Consider the following 16,274-nt stretch of genomic DNA (forward strand, 5'->3'; position numbering starts at 1 on the left):
GCGTGAGTTATCTTATTTGCAGGATCCCACAGTGACAGAAACTCCTGTACGCATGTGCTTTATAATAGCAGCCAATCAAAGCAACGGACACATTCAGATTGTAATGCAAGAAGAAACGCACGGGCGACAAACTTCAATATATCAGTAATTATTTATTTACAGTTGAAAACTCTGAGCTAACTCAACCTCTAGAAACCTGCCATAATAAATCCCAGAAACTCGATTTTAAAAGTTGCAGGATATTGATCGCAACGGTCAGGGGTTGGAGAAGCAAACTAGCCTCGTCCTTCTGGTTCGCACCCTCGAGAAAATTCCACACGATTCCAGGTAGAAAGCACCCTGTGTGTTTAGTGTCGTTATGGAAAGAGCATCTACAATTGATGTCCAATCCCTGAAAAGTAACTGATGTAAGAAGGTAAGATGTGAGTTTTACAATGAACATAAAACCACACTTTTAAATGTTGGCATTCCTTATTTCGAACGTCCAATATATAGCAGAGCACTAGCATATATGTAAACATTTAACACTGGTCATAGATTGGGCCTGAAGAAGAAAGTTCCACCTTACGTAAGCGCTTGGGTTATAAGGGTTTCTATTTCAGTTTTATCAAGACTTCTTGGACCTACGTGTTCTTAGCACATCATGAATGTAATAATAAAGGGAGAGACATAATGTTAGCACGATTGTCCAGTTGAGTTGTGGCTTTAAGAAAGGCCTTGTTTCTCAAAGTGTGACCCAGGGGTGCCATTTGGGGAGAAGCAAGGGGAATTTGCCTCACACCCATGTTTCACACCATTTTGTTTTTTAAGTTTTAGGAACATTACAGATATTTAAAACGTCTACTGTTTTTCATCTGCAGAAAACCCAACTGCACTTAAAGTTGTCCCTTCCTCACCTGATGAAATCTAAAATGGCGCCTCTTGCGTGACCAATAAGACGTGATAACGGAGTGTTGCTACTTCAAGAGTGACCACTAAAACGTAACTACAATTAACAGAAGCCTTGCTACTTCAAGAGTAACCACTAAGACGTAACCACAGTTAACGGAGTGTTGCTGCTTTAAAGCTACCTACTGTTCACGTAACTCCTAATGATCAGAAGTAAGTTTGTAGTTAAAGCTGTTACCGAGCTTAAACACTAAACCTAATGAAACAATTAATTAGTCTTAACACAGTTAGGGTAATAAGTTTATTAATTAGTCATAGGAAGTTTTGTTAGAGTAAAAACTATTCATGCCGTAGTATACATGATAACCAATAACTTTTCACATGTTAAACTCTTGATTCATAAAATAGTACACGTGATGACAGAGAATGTTTCACAATTACAGAAAAGTGAAAATATTTAAAAAGTCGATTATTTTAATTTTATTATTTCCGTAACTGAGATACTGATAATATTAACTGATAATACTAAGTGTGGTGAGAATATAAATAGTTCTAATGGAAACAAGATAAAGTCAGAACTGAATTCGTTTTACATGATAGTACAGTTCACTTCCTTACTACTTGTACACAGACAGTCGGATTGCAAGTTGTATATTTAATACAATAGGTTAAAGAGTTTTTCTCTTGAAAATCATATATTTAATACAATAGGCTGCACTTGTTATGTAAATTCATACATGCTCGATTTGCCCACTATTTGACTTGGCGTCACAATTCGTTTCAAAAATTGACTAAGACAGTTTGGAGACAATGAGTTACAGGAACTCAGGTAGATCCTTCAAATATTGAGTTTAAATGGCTTAAATAACTGGACGAGTATTTTGGCACATAAAGTTTACTGCTTTAATGCCGCGAAAAGGTGAGTAGCACAGCTCACGAAGCCAAAGGTAAAATTTACTATCGCGCTTAAACCGACCTTTGAAACGAACGAAAGGTTCATGTGGTACGGCTCAATATAGTGGAAGTGGGCGGCTCACTCTCCATTTATAACTAACTGTTAAGCTCAATAGTTATGGGTACATTTTGTTTCAGTAAAGCTTTAAAACTGCGAACAAGAGTGGCTTAAATGCTTAACAGAAAACACCTGCATGTAGAAAGCCAAGGATATATTTCATAAAGAAAACGTCAATAACCGGGAGATAGAAAGTGGGTTATCGTTTCGAAGGTTATTGGTAACCTCTACGCCTCATCTTTTCGTTCTTCCCCTCTAGATTTCTAGTGGTTCAGCGGTAAGTACGAAAGCTCATAACACTAAAATTGGGTTTCGATACCTGAGGTGAACAAACTACAAATACCAACTTTGCGATTAACAACGAACAAATAAATAGTTCACTTTGACTATTCTGGGCGATAAACATGTATGTCAATTAAAACAACATTTGATTTTAGTTTTTAAAGGCTTTCGTTCAACACTATTAAACAACTTAAGATTTCATCTGAGAATATATCGCCGAAAAAAACTGCGAGATAAAACAGGACGTCTTTCTAAAGGCCTAAGACGTTATGTGGTTTATAGAAGAATGTGGTCAGACTACAGTTGTTAAAGTTAATAAAGTTCGAGCCCATAATGTATCGCGTGTAGGCTTAATAGAAGTGACAGTCAATTTCCAACTAGTATGTATGTGTATAATAAATGGTTGCTGAGGACCATCTGCTCTCCATAAAAAGACTTGTAAGGTTAAACATTAACCTGTGTTAGGTTTTACTTTGTGTGTGTATGAACGTATTGGATTTTCAAATACTAATTAATACTAAACTGCACTAATAGATGACAGCTTTACAAGAACTCAATAAGACGAATATTCAGTAGAACTTTACCCGGTGTCAATAAGACGAACATTCAGTAGAACGTTACCAGGTGTCAATAATACGAACATTCAATGGAACTTTACCCGGTGTCAATAATACGAACATTCAATAGAACGTTACCAGGTGTCAATAAGACGAACATTCAATAGAACGTTACCAGTTGTCAATAAGACGAACATTCAATAGAACGTTACCAGGTGTCAATAAGACGAACATTCAGTGGAACTTTACCCGGTGTCAATAAGACGAACATTCAGTAGAACGTCACCCGGTGTCAATAAGACGAACATTCAGTAGAACGTCACCCGGTGTCAATAAGACGAACATTTAGTAGAACTTTACCCAGTGTCAATAATATGAACATTCAGTAGAACGTTACCCGGTGTCAATAAGACGAACATTCAGTAGAACGTTACCCGGTGTCAATAAGACGAACATTCAGTAGAACGTTACCAGGTGTCAATAATATGAACATTCAGTGAAACTTTACCCGGTGTCAATAAGACGAACATTCAGTAGAACGTTACCAGGTGTCAATAAGACGAACATTCAGTAGAACTTTACCCGGTGTCAATAAGACGAACATTCAATAGAACGTTACCAGGTGTCAATAAGACGAACATTCAGTAGAACTTTACTTGGTGTCAATAATATGAAGATTCAGTTAAACTTTACCCGGTGTCAATAAGACGAACATTCAGTAGAACGTTACCCGGTGTCAATAAGACGAACATTCAGTAGAACGTTACCCGGTGTCAATAAGACGAACATTCAGTAGAACGTTACCAGGTGTCAATAATATGAACATTCAGTGAAACTTTACCCGGTGTCAATAAGACGAACATTCAGTAGAACGTTACCAGGTGTCAATAAGACGAACATTCAGTAGAACTTTACCCGGTGTCAATAAGACGAACATTCAATAGAACGTTACCAGGTGTCAATAAGACGAACATTCAGTAGAACTTTACCCGGTGTCAATAAGACGAACAATGAAATTGACAAAAAGTCCAAAACTACTAGATCTCTATATAAATCTTTTTTTCTTTTTATCCAGATCATTACAGTCAGGTGACAACATATTTTCAGTCAGGTAACATGATATTGTGTCAGTCAGATGACACAACATATTTTCATTCAGGTAACAGGATACTGTGTCAGTCATGTAAAACAATATTGTTATAGTCAGGTGACACAATATTTGAAATCAGGTAACAGGATACTGTGTCAGTCATGTAAAACAATATTGTTACAGTCAGGTGACACAATATCTGAAGTCAGGTTTGTAATTTTTCATCCAAAACGAATGTCAGTACTTGATGTTCAGTGTGGCGAAATATACTTTAGAGCACGCGAGTATTGACGTCACTGGAAGACCTCTACAGGCAAAAGTGGCAACTACATACACAAACCTGTATTATAGTACCTAACCGACGAAGTAGATGGCCGGAACATAGAAAAACCTAAACATACTTTAACCCTCTTTTTTAACACGTTAGAAACATGCACGTTAATAAGAAGATAAAGTTATTTAGTTTTATTATTTTAGTCTAAACTTAACGGCTTAAGAAGAAAAAGTGAAACGCATGAATCGTCACTTGGATCACTGTCTTACATCCGGGAACGTCCACACATAATTTAATAATATAACTCCATTTCTGAAGAATAACTCATACGTCATCATTGCTCCTATCAGAGTCTGTGGACAACAAAACACTCCTATTCGGAGTGAATTTCCTTTCATTGCTTTCGTTAAGAAATAAAGTCTGGAGTCCTGATTGGACAAGATTTAGCAACACGTCATCACAGACTAAAATGTCTGATGACGATTTTCTTTCGAGATATTTTATTATTTCTGGTTATCTACTTTGAATACTTCATTCTACATCAAAACGCCAGGAAATAAATAATCCTTCGGAGATACATGCAGTACTTTTTGCATACACTATCATAATTAATCAAAGTTGTAGATATGCAATTCCCATGATATTATTATGGATATAATTCCTTTTATGTGACGACATACACTTCTGCATGAGGTCATATCCCGTTTTCTAGAGTATTCGTAACGTCATTTCCTGTTTTCTAGATTTTGAAGAACTTTTGTTTATTCTGGGACAAACAATTTATGCTTAAAAGTATGACAATCCGGTTATATAATTATACACTTTCAGACACAACGCCATATAAAATATCTCGCACTAAGTTAACTTTTTTATTGGATAAAAAAGTGGCTCATTCCTGGAAGCAGATGAGTGTTCACGCGCAGTGGGGGTCTGTGCTAAATTTTTATAGTTCCGTATCTCTGCCGAACTTTGTCAGACGTGTAACGTCACCATCTTGCACGCGAAACCCAATTCCCACTTACGTGAGTCTATTTTAAGTAATGAAAATATATGCAACACTAACTATCTAAAACTACTTACATTAGAAATAAATTAAATACGCATACGTTACCAACAGAAAACACGAAGATGAACGTCTTTTACATTAAGTAATTGGGAAAACAATGACTGTGCAACGTTTAAAAATTACTAATATTAAAACAAATATTAATACCGCATATCAACTGACTTCTGATCGTACCATCAAGACTTCTTGAACCAAGGTGTTTTTTTTTTACATCATGAATATATAGCATGCTATGTAAAAAATGAATACGTTTTAAATACAGAGTAAACTTATAAAATTATTTTATTGAGTGTTTTAATACCATATTAATGTACTTTAACAATTACGTGACGTATAACAAACCTAATCTATCATTTTAATGGTTTGATGCAGGCTATTAAGATAAAGCGATTGTAAAGTGCCTGACGCCAGATCCTGAAAGAGAGTGACAGATTGTGTGCTTGGAGATCTGAGCGAACTGTGTAAGTGGGTTCAGGAAGCGGTCGGAGGAAGTCAGAAACAACCATTCTCAGAGTTTGGTTATGAAATACATTTAATTTCATATGGAAACTGAATAAATTTTTTTTTTGTATATTCATATTTAGGCTTCCAAGTATCGGAAATCATCTGTAATTTCAGATGCCAGAGCAGAACGATCAAACCAACAACAAATCTAGGGGGGTTGGGGTGTGAACAAGAAACAACTGTGTTTTGAATGGTAATGAAAGTGAAGACCAAATTTCACTCTTTGGTGAAACTTGAGCTGACACTGGGTACTGTTATCGCTTTTACAGTAGTTCCATCAGTTCAAATATGTTTAGCTTACATTTGTGTGTAGTTACTCTCAAAATTCTGAACCAGAGGGCGCTACATTCATCCTCATTCTTGTGCTAAAATTAACTGTAAGACACTGGAGAATAATGGAAGCTTTGATAGTACTAGTGTTAAGATTTTGTATTACAAAGTTCACGTTTAAGATACTTAATTATGTTTATCCATCCCAAGAATGGACTACCTCTGTGAAAGGCTGCACGCGCTAAGGTCAGCCAGCTGGTCACCACGTCATCGAGCTAAGGTCTTCCAAAAGTCATCCTGTCATTCAGAGATGTCTGACAATTCTTCTCCTAGTAGAACGTGGTCACCTCAAGATGTAAAGAAGGTAGGAAACAAATATAAACCTGATTTGTTGACAAAGGAAAGTCTTAGATAGAAAAAAGAAAGGCCGAACATGACGACATCCACGGGACACAAAGAAACAAACAGAATGTAGTTGATTGTTTTGGGAATTTCGCACAAAGCTACTCGAGGGCTATCTGTGCTAGCCGTCCCTAATTTAGCAGTGTAAGACTAGAGGGAAGGCAGCTAGTCATCACCACCCACCGCCAACTCTTGGGCTACTCTTTTACCAACGAATAGTGGGATTGACCGTCACATTATACACCCCCACGGCTGGGAGGGCGAGCATGTTTAGCGCGACGCGGGCGCGAACCCGCGACCCTCGGATCACGAGTCGCACGCCTTACGCGCTAGGCCATGCCGGGCCTCGAATGTAGTTGATGAAATACGTTTACACTACACAGTCGAATATACTAAAGAGACTTGAAAGACAATTTTATTTGTTTGTGAAGTTCGCACAAAGCTAGAAGAGGGCTACTTGCGTTAGCCGTACCTAATTTAGCAGTTTAAGACCAGAGGGAAGGCAGCTAGTCATCACCACCTACCGCCAACTCTTGGGCTATTCTTTTACCAACGAATAATGGGATTGACCGTAACATTATAACTCCCCGACGGCTGAAAGGGCATGTTTGGTGCGACGGGGATTCGAACCCGCGACCTTCGGATTACCAGTCGAGTGCCTTAACCCACCTGGTCATGCCAGGCCGGCGGGTATCGGAACCTACTTTCTTATTGTTATAAGGCCTTAAACGTACTACTGAACGACCAGTTGACAAAAAAGCTCAAAAAAGAAAGCCGTTATGATTGAGGGCGCTCAACTCGCAGTCTGCGAGCTTGAACCCCATCGCCGCTCGTGGTTTCAACCTTGGGAAGAGCGTTGTAATATCACGATCAATCCCACTATTCCGTATTGAAAGAGTAGCCCTTAACAACGCTTTCAGACACGACGCCAAAGATAATATCTCACACGCAGTTGACCTTTCAGAACAGATAAAGTGCTTCAATCCTAGAAACAGGTGATAAGAGTCACGCGCAGATGGGGCTGTGACTAAATTTCATGGTACCGGAACAGCACGTTTTATCGATTGTCTTCTTAATTCCAATATAACATCAAACACTTTGACTTTATAATACAAACGCGAATATACGATATATTATGGGCTACGAGTGCTTTGACCACTACAAATATTGAAAACTTTTTTATCGTTTATAGGCTGGACGGCTGTCATTCATCCGTGAGGGCGTTATAACGTCACAACGAATCCCACTATTCGTAGCTAAAAGAGTGGCCCAAGAGTTGGCGGTGGGTGGTAATGACTAGCTGCCTTCCCTCCAGTGTATCAATGCTAAATTGGGAACGACCAGCGCAGATAGCCCTCGACTAACTTTGCGCGAAGTCCCCAAAAATTAAACAGGCAGTCATATAGAATGATCTAAACAAAGAGGATATTGTTACATAACATACGTTGAAATTCTGGGCTAAACTTTGTGAAATTTCCTGCTTTCCATTACTGAACAGGGTAGCAACCAAGAAGTTTGGGGTTTTGAAACTTTGTTCTCTATTTTATTTTAATAAAAGTTTTAATACCCATACCAGCCGTCCTGAGATAGATTTTTACTTCAAGTAGGTCTCTCGTCATCACGGATAAACAACGTACAGCTGCGTTCGTTGTCTAATAATAATAACAACGTTTCGTAACAACAAACTGTTTCAACCTTTTGAAAAACAAAAATATTTTTTATTCTTCTCCGAAGCGCTCCCAGCGTCATATCTACGGACTAACAACGTTAGAAACCGGGTTTAGATATCCGTGGTGGGCAGTGCACAGATAGCCCATCGCATAGCTTTGTGTTTAACTTCAAACAAACACAATTTTTTCATAGTATTAATTTCACGCATGTTAAGTTTACGTAATTATTACTGGGTGTGTCAAGTTTGGCTTGTTCGATACTCACGACGGTCTTTCGCCGTAAAATCTGGAAAATTACATTTCTTTGAGCCAATCACAGATTTGTTTGACAGGTAATCTTCCGCTAGGGTAGGTCACTGATACGCGCGGAGAAATAATAGCAACATATATCCTATTATTCTCCTGTTTTCTCCTGTGTTGAAACTAGCGACTAATACACAGCCTTTATCGGTTTGACAAATAAGGTCCTAAATAAATAATATTTATACTGCTGCCTTAATTTTCAAACGAAAACTGGTTGTTTTGAATTAAGCACAAAGCTGCACAGTGGACTATCTGTGCTACGAAAATTGGAGGAATGAAAACAACCACCACCACCTAAAGATGATAAAATTAAACCTCATGAAATCTGTTTGTTTTTTTTTAATTTCGCGCCAAGATACACGAGGGCTATCAACGCTAACCATCCCTAATTTAGTAGTGTAAGACTAGAGGAAAGGCAACTAGTCATCCCATCCACTGCCAACTCTTGGGCTACTTTTTAAACAACGAATAGTGGGATTGATCGTACATTATAACGTCCTCACGGTTGAAAGGACGAGCATAACTGGTGTGAAGGAGATTTGGAACCCTCACGAAATTAAAGTCGTTAAAAAAGGAAACTTAAACTTAATTATTTTTATTTACTTTATTTTAAATACAAAACAACACGAGTGTTAAACTGAAACATTTCAGGTTATCTCTCCCTCCACCAGTGGCTCAGCTTCACGGAGTCGGGAGATAAAACGTGCTCTATTATTTAGTGCGCAATAAAGTAGATTGGAGGTTCTGCGGTTCGAGTACCGCACTTTGAGATGGTTTTGACTACTCGCCTACCATCTAGTCCAGGAGTGGAAAACTTATTCATTAACTGTGGTTAATGAAAACAACGTTGGTCACACTATTAAAAAACAATTGAAATATGTTACTTTAATCAAAGTAATTGCATTTCAACTAACCTTCAATGTGAAAATTGATGGGGTTCTCATCAGCAAGTTTCATGAAATTTGGCTTAATATCTATGTTCAGTGAGCATCTTAGCTCTGCCTCTAAATTTATGTCAGTAAGCCGAGATCTGTATCTAGACTTGAGAAAAATCTACCGTAGGAAATGTTGACTCACACACCCATGTGAATCCAAACATCTAAAATAATTTTGAAATTGCTATCTTTAAATTTGGAAGACATTCATTTATCAGAATAGTGAGCCACATCTCGCTGATAGAACATTTTCGTTTACCTTTTATGTGTCCTACCTTTTGCAGGGTAAGCATCTCGTCTTCAAATCACGCTTATCCAAAGACAAAAAAAAATGTAATTTCCTTACTGAAATTTCCTAAGTCAAATTAAAATGGATCATGCAAAAATTCAAATATCATTTTCAAATTTTTAAAATCGGAGAAACGTGTCAAATCATTATTTTGTAATTGTTCCGAAAGGAAGTTTAACTTTAAATAAAATTCATGATAGGCTGTGATTGCTCGCTTGTTATTTTACGTCTTCCCTGAAGCTTCGTATTCAAATTATTCAAGTGAGCCATCATGTCGTACAGAAAGTACAAATCACACTGTCGTGACAAAGTTTCAGTTTTCATGATTCTCTTTTATTTGAGGAAATAATAAAGTGAATCGTTCCGAGACTTTTCCTCCACTTTATCATCTTACATCTGCAAAATCATCAAAAGTACAGTCACTGCTTTTCTTCAGAGACTCGACAAACTGAAGCTATTGGCTACACATTAATGCCGTTTACTGACGAATAAGCTACAGCCTAGAGAACAACAATGCCTGTTGATCAGTCAGCAACAACTCGCAGTTGCCTGTTGACTCAATCGGTCTACCTATTAACATGGTCACGTGGTTAGAGCACTCGACTCGCAATCTGTGAGTAACGGGTTTGATTCCAGTCCGTGAGCATGCACTTTCAGCTTTGGGGCGTTATAATTGAGGGGCAAACCCACTATTCGTTGATAAATAGTAGCCTAATCACTGGGGGAGTGTAGACAAGCTGCCTCTTCTATATTCTATTATTTCAAAATTAGAAACAGACAGCCTCAGTTAGGTTTGCGAAAAATTTATAAATCAGAGCTATCTGCTAACCAATCAACAACAACCTACAAGACAATAATTCCTGCCAATCAATCAGCGACAACCTGCAGAACAATACAGCCTGCTAACTTGTCACTGACAGTCTACAGGACAATACTGCCTGTTAACCAATCAAGGACAGTCATCACCGTAAAGGTATTATGTGGAAAGCAGGATGTTCCGTTTAGAGCCCAAAACCCAACATGTTCACTTCATCAAGATAGCAGGCATTTTTTCTGATAACTTAATTCGGTAAAATTTTACAAATGAGGGCGCCACATGTCTTCAGAAGTATGATTTCACTAAAATTAACAAGATGAAACATAGGATGGATTTTACGCGTAACTACTTTACACATACAAGAACAACAGATGGAATGTTTTAAATCTACAGTGTAACTATTGTAATAACAATAAATAATTTAATATACACACGTATCTGTGTTGAAGGTGTTATTATTGACTAGGTGTTCGTTTGATATGATTTCAATATTAAGTCTTCTCTTTTTGTCATATTTAAAGATTATGATAAATCGACCTTTATCCATACGTTTCGACAACGAAGGAAGTTGGACTTGTTATTCACAGAGTGACTTTGTCATGGAATGTCTACAGTGGCACAACACTTTCCGAAAACGTCACAATGTCCCTCCTCTAGAATTGTCGTATCAGGTAGGGAGTTCTGAAGTTCGATTGCACGTCTTTTAACGACAACATAAAAGACACGTTCAGAATATTCGCGCGTGCAAGGCTACATAGAGGCTATCTGAACAAAGCCGTCTCTCAGCTAGAACTGATAGATTAAAAGGACGAGGGTTCTTAAATTCTTGGTTTACTCGTGTCTGATAGAATAGTGGGATTTGACTGTCACTCTTATAACAGATCCACACTCTTAATGTGTAGAGCATGTTCTTTTTTTTTGGGAGGGGGGAGTGAACCACGAATCGCCCTCATCACATCCAGTAAAGAAACAGATAAGGTAATGTGGAATATTTAAGTATCTAAAGAGTTGAACAAAAAGAATATAGTTATTAGAAAGTGAGTGACATCTTTTGTGGACGGTGATAAATTGCCTATTACTGCCACACGTTTAATTTTTAACCTCTATTATTTCACAGATACATCACAGAGAAGAATAAGAGACTAGCTTTCCTAAAACCAACTTAGCTTAAAACATGAAACTGAACTTCGGTGTTTAAATAAAGTAGGGTTAAAGATTGGGTTAAGTTCGTTTGTTTATTGATTCAATAACAAATATTTCAACGTGTTATTTGTTGTTGTTTTTTCTATATATAAAACATTTAAAGCTCATGAAGCGTCCGAATGATTTTCCTGCCTTTTGGTCCCGGGGGCAGGTAAAGTTCAGAGTTCGACTCCTATTTTGGACACAACACAGTTAGTCAATTTTGCAGCTGTGTGCGTGTTCGTATAGCAAAGCCACATCGGGTTGTCTGCTGTGTTGAGAGGAATCGAACCACTGATCCTAACATTGTAAATTCGAAGACTTACCACTGTTTCAGATGGACTACACTTGAACAATGTGTGTGTGCTTTCTTATAGCAATCGGGCAATCTGCTGTTTTCACCGAAAGGAATCGAACCCCTGATTTTAACATTGTAAATCCGAAGACTCACTGCTGTCCACTTAAACAAAATCGAGAAAAATTTTAATATTATAGGTCAACCCGAAAGCACTGATTTGGTTTAGTTTGGCGGGTTTAGATTTCCCGACATAGAATTCCTTAAATGTTGTTTTTTAAGTGCTAAGCTACGCAACAGGATATCTGAACTTCGAAAAGACTCAAATATTGAATGTTAGTGTTTAAGTCCGTGAACATACCGCTGAGCCACCTGGGGACAAGTATGTGTTGTCTTATAGCAAAGCTACATCGGGCTATCTGCTCTGTCCACCGAGGGGACAAGTGATTAATTGGTTACATTTAAACTCAGATGATTCCTATATGTTTAGAAATAGAATCGCTCGAGAGAAAGGCTTTTCTTTTATACTCATATAAAAACATTCTGTATTTTACTAGAGAAAATACGCCCTCTATACTCAATGTATCCATTTTATCAAGCAAGTTTAAGGATGAATTTAGTATTACAAATTTTTCTTAAAGTCCATGGCTGCGAAACTAAATAAACACATTTTACAAAGTATTTTAAAACGTGACTAGAAATCCATTAGTTTTTAATTGTGTTTAAACCGACAATAACAAACGAATCGTTAAATCTTTATATGGCATTCTTTCAAGTTTTTCACGATAATAATATAAAATATTTTTATTACACATGAATTTCCATCACTAAGCATGCCCGTCCTTTCATCTCGAGTGTGTGGTTAGGACGGCTAAAACAGATAACCCTCCTGTAGCTTTTTGTGAAAATTTGAAATCAAATCCAATTGATTCCAAAGTATTAGTAGTTTTACGTGTACATACACACATACTAATAAAATCACTGATTTAGTAGTTACTCTCAAAATTTAAAATCGTTACGTAATCTTTCCTAATTTTTACTGAATTTTATACATTAGTAACAATTACCCAATGTGCGCCACCTATTGGTTATAATTAACACTAAGATATTTGTTTTTGCCACACACACACACAAAAAAGCAAGGTATATTTACGTGTTTTTGGTGTCCTTAAATATTGTATTTTCATTTTCTCCATAATTCTGATATACCTACGTGTGTCGAATTTTTATTTTCTACACGACTCAGTATCCTTACATGTGTCATATTTTTACAGATGTGCAGCCGAGCACAATTCTGGGCTAATCATCTCGCGCATGCCAACACTTTCTACTACCGGAACAACAGAGACATCGGTGAAAATCTACTCTGCAGGTGTTCCATTGTCCCTGAGTTTGACGTCACAGGTGCACACGTGCTGGATATACTCTCACAGTAAAAAGAAAATATAACAAAAATGTTTTTTTAAAATATTATGAACGAAGATAATTGGTTGAAGTTCAAATATTTGGAATCAATTTTGGCCAATCAAATAACTGCTTAAGATTATATTTCTATCTTAAATAATCACTTATTTCTTAAAAATTAGAAACAGTGGCTTGCCTCTCAGTGAGACAGGCGGTCGTTTTTATCGGAGAAAACAAATACGAAAATTTAAAGATCTAAAAACCCCCCTCTTCCAGATCAGCTGGAAACTTGTTTGAAGAAATCTGTAAACTTTCAAACGTTTTTTCCCCCTACCCCGACCCTCAGAAAAATTTCCAGCTACACCACTGTCCAGACTACTGCCTTCTTAACCACCTGGTTACAACTCATTGCTTCTAAGCCTAATTTTCAAAGAAAAAAAATGTGAGCATTATTTATATAGATAGCTAGTTAGATAATACTGGAATTATATTTATACAATTTGTTAGCTTTGAATGAACATATAATTACACAAACCGTCCATTTTTTAATTCGTGTTAAATTTGTCTTTCAGGTGAACAGGTTGTGAAATACTGGTACAGAAAGAGCAAGCTTTACGATTTTGACATAGAGCCTTCGCTGCTACACGCCAAAGCAAGTAAGTAGCAATCTACTAATACAGAACTATTAAAACCAATGAAGACCAGCGGTCATTACTGGTCTAATCTTCATTATTTTATAATAATTATTAAAAAATCCTTATCATTCTTCACTGATTACAATGTTGTTGTTTTTTAATTTCGCACAAAGCTACTCGAGGGCTATCTGTGCTAGCTGTCCCTAATTTAGCAATGTAAGACCAGAGGGAAAGCAACTAGTCATCGCCACCCACCGCCAACTCTTGGGCTACTCTTTTACCAACGAATAGTGGGATTCACCGTCACATTATAACGCCCCCCACGGCTGAAAGGGCGAGCATGTTTGGCGCGACGGGGATGGGAACCCGCAACCTTCAGATTACGAGTCGCATGCCTTAACACGCTTGGCCATCTGATTACAATGACAAAGTAAATTAGCGATAATTATAAAATTATTTAGAGTTCGCTATAGATGGAATAAGTGAAGTTAAAAAAACCCAAACGTTTTGCAAGTTAAAGTTTTTAGCTCTGTAAGTTTACTCTATTATTAAGTATTTCACATCATAATACTTTCAAATTCCGTGTACATAATGTGAACATTACACATTGTAATATTTTAAAGAGCTACACGTGAACCTTTTGTCGATGTTATTATCTGCCCGTTCTTTTAAATCGACTTAATAATGAAAAATTTTTTTTCACATTGCAGGCCATTTCACACAAATGGTGTGGCGCAGTAGCAAAGAGTTCGGTGTGGGCAAGGCTAGATCTCGCTGTGGAAAGATTATTGTGGTGGCGAACTATAAGCCAGCAGGAAATGTCACTGGAGAGTTCCAAGACAACGTGTTATCTCCACAGAAAGATGACTATCTGGAAATTTTGGACAATGGTTGATTTATGTGCACAAACATTAGATATTTAAAAAAGCTGTTGATTTCAGAATTGTAAAGAATGGTTGAGCACATACTATAAAAAAAATAGTTGAAGTGACGCCCTTAAATTTGAGACAGTTGCTGACTATAAGACGTCAAACATTTTTTAATCTAATGTCGAAGAAACCTCACACGAGTTAATAACAAAGGATGGAAAATAAGACTAAAGCTCCTGGCTCTAAACAAGTTGGGCAAATTTTCTTCAGAGTGATATTAAAGTATTTGGTATTCTCACAAGTTAGAACAAATGCTGAGATCTGACATCAGGCAGTGATAGAGGTAATAACTTCAAGAATTTCACACACACACACAAAAATGTTAATGGCACAAAAGAAAATATGGCTGCCACCATCAAGTCTACATCAAAGACTAATCAGTTGAGATACAGACACTAATAAAAATGGCTTCATAAAAACTTAGGACAACAATTAAACCAGTACAAAGTCTCTGACTTTTTAGACCAGCTACAGCCTAGAGGACATAACATTAAAGTGTCTGAAGAATTTCAGTAACATTAGACTTTAGTAGAACTAGTATCTTAAGATCTTTGTACAACAGTCTTTGTAAGTGGCCAGTGTCTTAAGAAAACTGTATGATGATTGGTCAGTCACATTAGATAACAGATATGATATCCTAAAACTCATGGATGGACATCTTTTTAAAAATGGCGTACTGAGAATTTTGGAACAACGAATGATCTGAATATCAATATATTTGTGTTACCATCTAAAAATTAAACTTTGTTATATTGGTAGTAGGGAGTAAAGTTGATGGTTGGAATAGTAATAGTTAAAACTTGAGTACACAAATTATGTTTATCTCTTATGGATTGTATATTCTAAACACTTAATTGACTGTTGTCAAATTGTAATTAAAATAGATATATATTTTAGACAATTAAAAATACCTCATTATATTATTATATTATATTATATTATTAAGAATGTGGATTTTCATGCCAAATTTAAGATTTGTGCCAACTTTTAATAGTAATGTTTTAATGAAAAAATGAAAAGATTAATTAATTTGTGTAATTATTCAAATGCAAGTTTTATTAACCAACTGATAGTGTTTCTAATACAACTCTGTGAAGCTAAATAGATGGGGGAATGGTTTTATTTTTAACTACACCACAGCTAGACTAGGCATTACCTCTCACCATCAACTCTTGGGCTGCTCTTAAGAACGAATAATGGGATTGACCATCACATTATAACACCCCCACAGTTGAAAGGGAAAGCACCTTTAGTGGGATGGAGATACAAACCCAAGAATCTTGAAAAACAAATCAATTTCCCCCTCACCACCTGGCCATGTTGGGCTGTAAAACCAGATGTTCAGATTTTAATGTCAACTTGTTTATGGTGCCACATGTCACAGAAACTAATTTTCAATAAATTTAACAAGAACAAATGCTATTTTATATCACAAAATTTATGACTACTTAAAAAAACAACAACTTATTA

The 16,274-nt window shown here is 36.7% G+C and overlaps 1 protein-coding gene across 3 annotated transcripts; it reads left to right on the top strand.

Moving 5' to 3' along the window:
- The first annotated feature begins 51 nt into the window (after window positions 1–51).
- Window positions 52–15,008, top strand: LOC143247724 (Golgi-associated plant pathogenesis-related protein 1-like). 3 transcript variants are annotated; one of them, XM_076496145.1, is made up of 7 exons: window positions 52–415; window positions 861–1,101; window positions 6,154–6,307; window positions 10,881–11,030; window positions 13,111–13,240; window positions 13,813–13,896; window positions 14,586–15,008. In XM_076496145.1, exons 3-7 carry the CDS (start codon window positions 6,155–6,157, stop codon window positions 14,768–14,770), a joined length of 702 nt encoding a protein of 233 aa, XP_076352260.1. In that variant the 5' UTR covers window positions 52–415; window positions 861–1,101; window position 6,154; the 3' UTR covers window positions 14,771–15,008. The 3 variants fall into 3 exon arrangements, with proteins under 3 accessions (XP_076352260.1, XP_076352261.1, XP_076352262.1); XM_076496146.1 differs by lacking the exon at window positions 861–1,101; XM_076496147.1 differs by lacking the exons at window positions 52–415; window positions 861–1,101 and adding an exon at window positions 5,036–5,125.
- Window positions 15,009–16,274: the final 1,266 nt, after the last annotated feature.

This window comes from Tachypleus tridentatus, chromosome 3, assembly GCF_004210375.1.
Source record: "Tachypleus tridentatus isolate NWPU-2018 chromosome 3, ASM421037v1, whole genome shotgun sequence".
In the NCBI taxonomy this organism is placed as follows: domain Eukaryota; kingdom Metazoa; phylum Arthropoda; class Merostomata; order Xiphosura; family Limulidae; genus Tachypleus; species Tachypleus tridentatus.

What these genes read in the sequence shown, in the direction of transcription:
- LOC143247724 (XM_076496145.1), top strand. Translation starts at nt 6,155, where the DNA reads ATGGACTACCTCTGTGAAAGGCTGCACGCGCTAAGGTCAGCCAGCTGG. An exon ending in CTCTAGAATTGTCGTATCAG is followed by an intron (nt 11,031 to 13,110) that starts GTAGGGAGTTCT and finishes ATATTTTTACAG; the next exon opens with ATGTGCAGCCGAGCACAATT. An exon ending in GCTGCTACACGCCAAAGCAA is followed by an intron (nt 13,897 to 14,585) that starts GTAAGTAGCAAT and finishes TTCACATTGCAG; the next exon opens with GCCATTTCACACAAATGGTG.